Raw genomic sequence first — 7,623 nt, 5'->3', positions numbered from 1 at the left:
GGTATGTCAGAAACCTTCTTTGGGGCAAACTTGACGGGTGAATAGTAACGACAGCAGCCACCATTTACTGCTTACAGCGCCAGGCACCGTACATACCAAGTTGTTTCATTTCACATCTAGGAACGTGGGGTCTGGGTTGAATGATCATACCTCTACTTCTCAGATGAGGAAACAGAGGTTTAAATTTTTTCCCATAATCTCCCAGGGACAGAGTCTGGACCAAATTTATCAGATTCCAAAAGCTTTTTCCGGCTTCTCTTTTTCTCCAGTTCAGTTTCTACCTTGTTCCAAAACAGGAGAAGGATGTGGCTTCGGAGCTCGGTTTCCTGCCGCCTAGAGAGCAGAAGAGAGACCAACAGAGCCGGGAGGCGACGACCGTGCCAGCCCCGCAGTGGGCTGGACCCTCTGAGCCTCAGTGGGTCTGTGGGCGGGCCCATTTGCGGGCGGGCCCATCTGCGGGCGGGGCCTTCCGTGGGCGGGGCCAGAAGGCCGGAAGTTGTTCCGCGGATCGGCACAAGCTGAACGCGAGTCCCTGACGCAGCGTCCTAGGGCACTGAGGGCGGCGGCCTGGTCTCTGTAACCAGAACTCCGCTTTCTCGCTGCTTCCGCCTCCCGGGACGATGGTGGCCGGCCTGCTGCTGCGCGCCTGGCCCCGGGGCCTTGCGTTTGGCCCGGGAGCCCCCAGTCGCCTCCTGAGCACAGGCTTCGACCCGGGCCAGTACCTGCAGCTGAGCATCGTGCCCACTATGCACTACCAGGACAGTCTGCCCAGGTGAGCCCGGCCTCCCGGTCCCCGCCGTCCACGCGAGTTGGGGTTCAGCCCCAGCCTTTCTCCAGTCACTCACGCCTATTCTGCTGAACCCTTTTCCGTCTCTAAAGTTTTACCTGGGACGCTGCCGCATCCTCCAATCTGAAAATCCTGTGACTTTCAGGATCTCATGGCACTGGAACATCAGAATGCCCAAATTCTCTTCCAGAATCCCCCGCTCCCCCCAGCCATTGTTCTCTCAGATTTTCTCTCTTGAACTCTTCTCCAACTCCTACAAAAAACCGACTTCCAATCAAATATCTTATTGTCCCTCACATTTCTCCCTGAAAAATGTCCAACCTGCATATCGCCAACACTACCCTTAGCCCTCCAACTAGGTTGTCTCCCCGCATTCCTGCACAGAATATGGATCGGTCAATTCCTGATACATAATAGGTACTCTCCCTCAATTTCTCCCAGCACGCCACCTTTTTCACGCCTGTTACTCATAACCCTCAGCCCCACTCCCCGTGCCTCCAGTCCTCTTGTATTTTAGCACGCTATCCTCCCCCAAGCAGATTCAAGTATTCATCTTACCCTCCAAGTCCTCAGCAGTCTTCACCTGGAAACCTTTCACTCCTACCAATACTTGCTCAACACTCCCCCCACCCTCCTCCCTAACCCACATTACTCCCTGCAACTTCAGCCCACCCTCACAGAATTCTAGGCAGCACCCTCAGTACCCCTCCCCAAATCTTATCTTATTCACATTAGATACAGAGCCCACCCAAATTCTGTGCCTCCTCACCATAGCTACGCCCCCGTCCCCTTCTAAAACACTTCTCCCAGAATCTACTTCCCCTGTGAAACACAGCTCCCATACATCTTCCTTCTCCTTCCCTCATCCAGTATTTTCTTTAATTCAGCTTCCAGTTTGCCCAGTCTTTGAACTCCCAGCCTTACTCTAAGCTGCCAGGTCTCCTCCAATATTAGAAATGTCCCTAAATTCCTTCACCCCCTAAAACCAAACTTTACTTTCTCTACTCACCAGTTAGTTCCTGGTGCCAAGTTCCAAATTTGTTTCAAAGAGCCTTTTTACTTCCTTTCTCCCCAAGCTGCCATTAGGGATCTCCCTCCCAGTCCAGGGGCTGGAGGCCCTACCCCATGAACAGAACAAAGACTGTCATGGGCATCAACCCCAACTGCTAGGTTGCTGTTTTTCTCTACAGCCGGGAACCCCTTAACCCATTGTCATCACTGCCCACCCCCATCCTCTCAGGAGTATCATCTGAGGGATACTTGTGAAATTACAGTGTGCAAACATCTAAAACAAGTTAAAATGAGATTATCTAGCCCCAGTCCCACTGTTTAAATTTGGCAGGAGGATGGGGAAGAGAAAGAAAAAGTCCCTGTGCCTGTGAGATAAGCCTTGACCTCTTGACTATGAGCTGAGCCAGTATGTGGGGGAAAGGTGAGGAATGACAGAGCCTGTCTTCACTTGCCAAGCCCAGCTGCAGATGGCCTTTAACTTTCAGACAGTCCCGGGCCCCACCCAGGTGTAAGATCAGAGGGGTTTTCTCCATTTTAGAATTGGAAAGCTGGGAAGGATATTAAGAATATCAAGGAGGGCTTCCCTGGTGGCGCAGTGGTTGAGAGTCCACCTGCCGATGCAGGGGACACGGGTTCGTGCCCCGGTCTGGGAAGATCCCACATGCCGCGGAGCTGCTGGGCCCGTGAGCCATGGCTGCTGAGCCTGTGCATCCGGAGCCTGTGCTCTGCAATGGGAGAGGCCACAACAGTGAGAGGCCCGCATACCGCAAAAAAAAAAAAAAAAAAAAAAGAATATCAAGGAATATCAAGATCATTTCCTCCAATCCACAGCACAGATATCTTGGAGCTACAAACAGTAGCGCTTATCACCTGTATATAACTTTAAATGATGACTCCCTCCCCAGGCCTCCAGCACCTCACCTGTAAGTTGTAAGTTAGATAAGATGAGATTCCTTTTATCTGAGATTCTGGAGAGGTAAAATGAATTGTCTTTCACACTCTTTGATGTCACACTTTGTGAAAAGACCTGGCTTTGAAGTCTGGTAGAACTTAGTTTCAGATTTCAGATCTGATACTCTTTCTGTATAGCTTCAGACAATTCAGTCAACCTCTTTGAGCCCTAGTTCTTACCTGTAAGGTAGGAACAGAACACACAATTCATAGGGCTATTGTGAGGCTAGAGTGAGGTAAGATGCCAAAACAGGGAACTGTCCTTATTAGTTGGCATGGGAAGGACTAGTCCCTTAGTATTAAGTGGTCCAATTGGATCTCTCTTCCTCCTTCCCTCTTCCTTTTCCTATTATATCACTGCCTTTTAATCAAGTGGCTTTGGACTTGCTTTCCTCTAGGAAGCTTTGCAGTATCATTTGCTTGGTTTTTAGGTGTTATATTTTTTTCTTTGTTCTTTTTCAGTGTAGTCAAATATACAAAACATAAAATTTACCATTTTAACTATTTTTAGGTGTACAGTTCAGTTAGGTGTTTTTTTTTTTTTTTAGGGTTCTGTTTATACACACTGAGCAGTTAATCTCAGAATATAAAACTTCAAGTCCGAAGGAGAGAAAGGGTGGAACAACCTGACCTACACATTCACATTATTAATTTGATAAACATTGATTAATAGGGATTTGGAGACCAGTCAGTCATGGTGAGGAGCTTACTGTATAGTGGGGGAGATTTAACAGGTAAACAGTTATGATATAATGGATAAGTGGCAAGCAGCATCTCATGGTGGTTACAGTCATGAGATAGGAGTCAGATTTGATTTTTTTTTTTAATTAATTAATTTAATTTTGGCTGTGTTGGGTCTTCGTTGCTGCATACGGGCTTTCCCTAGTTGTGGCGAGCGGAGGCTACTCTTCGTTGTGGTGTGCGGGTTTCTCATTGCAGTGGCTTCCCTTGTTGCTGAGCACAGGTTCTAGGCATGCGGGCTTCAGTAGTTGTGGCACGTGGCCTCAGTAGTTGTGGCTCGCGGGCTCTAGAGCTCCGGCTCAGTAGTTGTGTCGCATGGGCTTAGTTGCTCTGCAGCTTGTGGGATCTTCCTGGACCAGGGCTCGAACCCGTGTCCCCTGCATTGTCAGGCGGATTCTTAACCACTGCACCACCAGGGAAGTCCCAAAGCACGGAGTCTTAACCACTGGACTGCCAGGGACATCCCTCTGCCCATTTTTAAAATCAGGTTGTTTATTTGACGTTGAATTGTATGAGCTGTTTATATATTTTGGACATTAGCCTCTTATTAGTCATATCATTTGCAAATATTTTCTCCTATTCAGTAGGTTGTCTTTTTGTGTGTGTGTGTGGTTTCCTTTGCTGTGCAAAATCTTTTAAATTTGATTAGGTCCCATTTGTTTTGCTTTTGTTTTGTTTTTGCTTTTGTTTCCTTTGCCTTTAGGATACAGATCAAAAAAAATATTGCTGTGATACATGTCAAAGAGTGTTCTGCTGATGTTTTCTTTTAGGAGTTTTATGGTTTCCAGTCTTACATTTAGCTCTTTAATCCATTTTGAGTTTATTTTTGTGTATGGTTTGATAAAATATTCTAATTTCACTCTTTTACACATAGCTGTTCCATTTTCTCAGCACTACTTAATGAAGAGACTGTTTTTTCTCTATTGTATATTCTTGCCTCCTTTGTCATAGATTAATTGACCATAAGTGTGTGGTTTTATTTCTGGGCTCTCTCTTATGTTCCATTGATCTGTGTGTCTGTTTTTGTGCCAGTACCATAGTGTTTTGATTATGCTAACTTTGTAGTGTGGTCTGAAGTCAGAGAATGTGATATCCCCATCTCTCTTCTTCTTTCTCAAGATTGTTTTGGCTATTTGGGGGTCTTTTGTGTTTCCATACAAATTTTAAAATTATTTGTTCTAGTTCTCTGAAAAATGACATTGGTATTTTGATAGGGATTGCATTGAATCTGTAGATTGCTTTGGGTATTATGGTCATTTTAATGATATTAATTCTTCCAATCCATTAACAAAGTATATCTTTCCATCTGTTTGTGTCATCTCCGATTTCTTTCTTCAGTGTCTTATAGGTCTTTTACCTCTTTAGTTAGATTTATTCCTAGGTATTCATTTCGATGCGGTTGTAAATGGGCTTGTTTCCTTAGTTTCTCCTCCTGATAGTTCATTGTTAGCAAGTAGAATGCAACAGATTTGTGTATATCAATTTTGTGTCCTGCAACTTTATTGAATTCATTGATGAGCTCTAGTAGTTTTTTTTTTTTTTTTTTTTTTTTTTTTTTTTTTTTTTGTGGTACGCGGGCCTCTCACTGTTGTGGCCTCTCCCATTGCGGAGCGCAGGCTCCGGACGCGCAGGCTCAGCGGCCATGGCTCACGGGCCCAGCCACTCTGCGGCATGTGGGATCTTCCCGGACCGGGGCACGAACCCGTGTCCCCTGCATCGGCAGGCGGATTCTCAACCACTGCGCCACCAGGGAAGCCCTCTAGTAGTTTTTTAATAGTGTCTTTAGGATTTTCTATGACATAGTATCATGTCATCTGCAAACTCTGACAGTTTTGCTTCTTCCTTTTCAATTTGGATTCCTCTTATTTCTTTTTCTTGTCTGATTGTTGTGGCTAGGACTTCCAATAGTATGTTGATTAAAGGGGCAAGAGTGGAATTCCTTGTCTGGTTCCTAATCTTAGAAGAAATGCTATCAGCTTTTCATCATTGAGTATGTGTTAGCTCTGGAGCTAACATATGTGGCCTTTATTATGCTGATGTATGTTCCCTCTGTATTTACTTTGTGGAGAGTATTGTCATAAATAAATGTTGAATTTTGTCAAAAGTTTTTTCTGCATTTATTGAGATGATCATAAGGCTTTTATTCTTCAGTTGGCTATTGTGATGTATTACATTGATTTGTGGCTATTGAACCATCCTTGCATCCCTGTGATAAATGCCACTTTATCCGGCTGCATGATCTTTTTATTGTATTGTTGGATTTGGTTTGCTAATATTTTCTTGAGGATCTTTGCATCTATGTTCATTGGTGATATTGGCCTGTAATTTTCTTTTTTGTGTGGTATCTTTGTTTTTTGTATCACGATGATGCTGGCCTCTTATAATAAGTTTGGAAGCATTACTTCCTCTGCAGTTTTTTTTGGCATAGTTTGAGATGGATGTGTGTTAACTGTTCTCTACATGTTTGGTAGAATTCACCTGTGAAGCCATCTGGTCCAGGACTTTTGTTTGTTGGGAGTTTTTAAATTACTGATTAAATTTCATTACTGTTAATTGGTCTATTCATATTTTCTGTTTCTTCTTGGTTCAGGCTTGGGAGATTGTACATTTCTAGGAATTTGTCCATTCCTTCTGGTTGTCCATTTTATTGGAATATAGTTGTTCATAGTAATCTCTTACGGTCCTTTGTATTTCTGTGGTATCAGTTTTAACTTTTCCTTTTTCATTTCTGATTTTATTAATTTGGGCCCTCTCTCTTTTATTTGATGAGTCTGACTTAAAGTTTATCAGTTTTGTTTATCTTTTCAAAGAACCAGCTCTTATTTTCATTGATCTTTTCTATTTGTTTTTAGTCTATTTCATTTACTTCTGCTCTGTTCCTTATGAATTCTTTCCTTCTACTAACTTAGTGTTTTGTTTGTTCTTCTTTCACTAGTTCCTTTAGGTGTAAGTTTACATTGGTTATTAGAGATTTTTCTTGTTTCCTTAGGTAAGCTTATAGCATTATAAACTTCCCTCTTAGAACTGCTTTTGCTGCGTCCCATGAATTTTGAGTCATTGTGGGTTTTTTTCCCATTTGTCTCCAGGTATTTTCTGTTTCCTTTTTGATTTCTTCAGTGATCCATTGGTTGTTTAGTAGTATATTGTTTAGCCTCCACATGTTTGTGTTTTTTGCAGTTTATTTCTTGTAGTTGATTTCTAGTCTTACAGCATTGTGGCTGGAAAAGATGCTTGATATGATTTCAGTTTTCTTAAATTTTCTGAGGTTTGTTTCATGGCCTAGCTTGTTTTGAGGCTTGTTTTGTGACCTGTCCTGAAGAATTTTCCATGTGCACTTGGAACAGTGTATTCTACTGTTTTGGGATAGAATGTTTTTTATGTATCTATTAGGTTCTCTGGTCTAAAGTGTAATTTAAGGCCAGTGTTTCCTTATTAATTTTTTGTCTTGATGATCTGTACATTGATGTAAGTGGGGTGTTAAACTCTCCTACTATTATTGTGTTACTGTCAATTTCTCCATTTAGGTCTGTTAATATTTGCTTTATGTATTTAGGTGCTCCTATGTTGGGTGCATATATATTTAAAATTATACCTTCTTCTTGGATTGATCTTTTGATCATTATGTAGTGTCCTTCTTTGTCTCTTGTAACCATCTTTGTCTTAAAGTCTATTTTGTCTAATATAAGTATTGATACCCCAGCTTTCTTTTGATCTCCATTAGTATAGGACATCTTTTTCCATCCCCTCAAATCAGTGTGTGTCTTTAGGTCTGAAATGAATCTCTTGTAGGCACCTTATACATGGGTCTTGTTTTTGTATCCATTCAGCCACTCTGTTTTTGAATGGAGCATTTAGTCCATTTACACTTAAAGTAATTATTGATGTGTATATTCTTTTTTTAAATATAAATTTATTTATTTATTTATTTTTGGCTGTGTTGGGTCTTTGTTGCTGTGCACGGGCTTTCTCTAGTTGTGTCAAGCAAGGGCTACTCTTCGTTGTGGTTCATGGGCTTCTCATTGCGGTGGCTTCTCTTGTTTTGGAGCACGGCCTCTAGGCGCACAGGCTTCAGTAGTTGTGGCACACAGGCTCAGTAGTAGTGGCTCGCGGGCTCTAGAGCACAGGCTCAGTAG

General features: G+C 42.7%; 1 protein-coding gene across 1 annotated transcript in view; it reads left to right on the top strand.

The window, feature by feature from the left end:
- The first annotated feature begins 469 nt into the window (after positions 1-469).
- The window catches only part of CPT2 (carnitine palmitoyltransferase 2), a 28,724-nt gene continuing 21,570 nt past the window's right edge, over positions 470-7,623 (top strand). The window contains exon 1 of the mRNA XM_059063794.2: positions 470-772. Coding sequence (XP_058919777.1) covers positions 621-772 — 152 coding nt within the window. The 5' untranslated portion in view covers positions 470-620. The remainder of the gene's footprint in view (positions 773-7,623) is intronic.

This window comes from Kogia breviceps, chromosome 1 (genome assembly GCF_026419965.1).
Source record: "Kogia breviceps isolate mKogBre1 chromosome 1, mKogBre1 haplotype 1, whole genome shotgun sequence".
Classification (NCBI taxonomy): domain Eukaryota; kingdom Metazoa; phylum Chordata; class Mammalia; order Artiodactyla; family Physeteridae; genus Kogia; species Kogia breviceps.
Note: the sequence above shows the minus strand (reverse complement) of the source record. Positions and strands in the feature narration are given on the sequence as shown.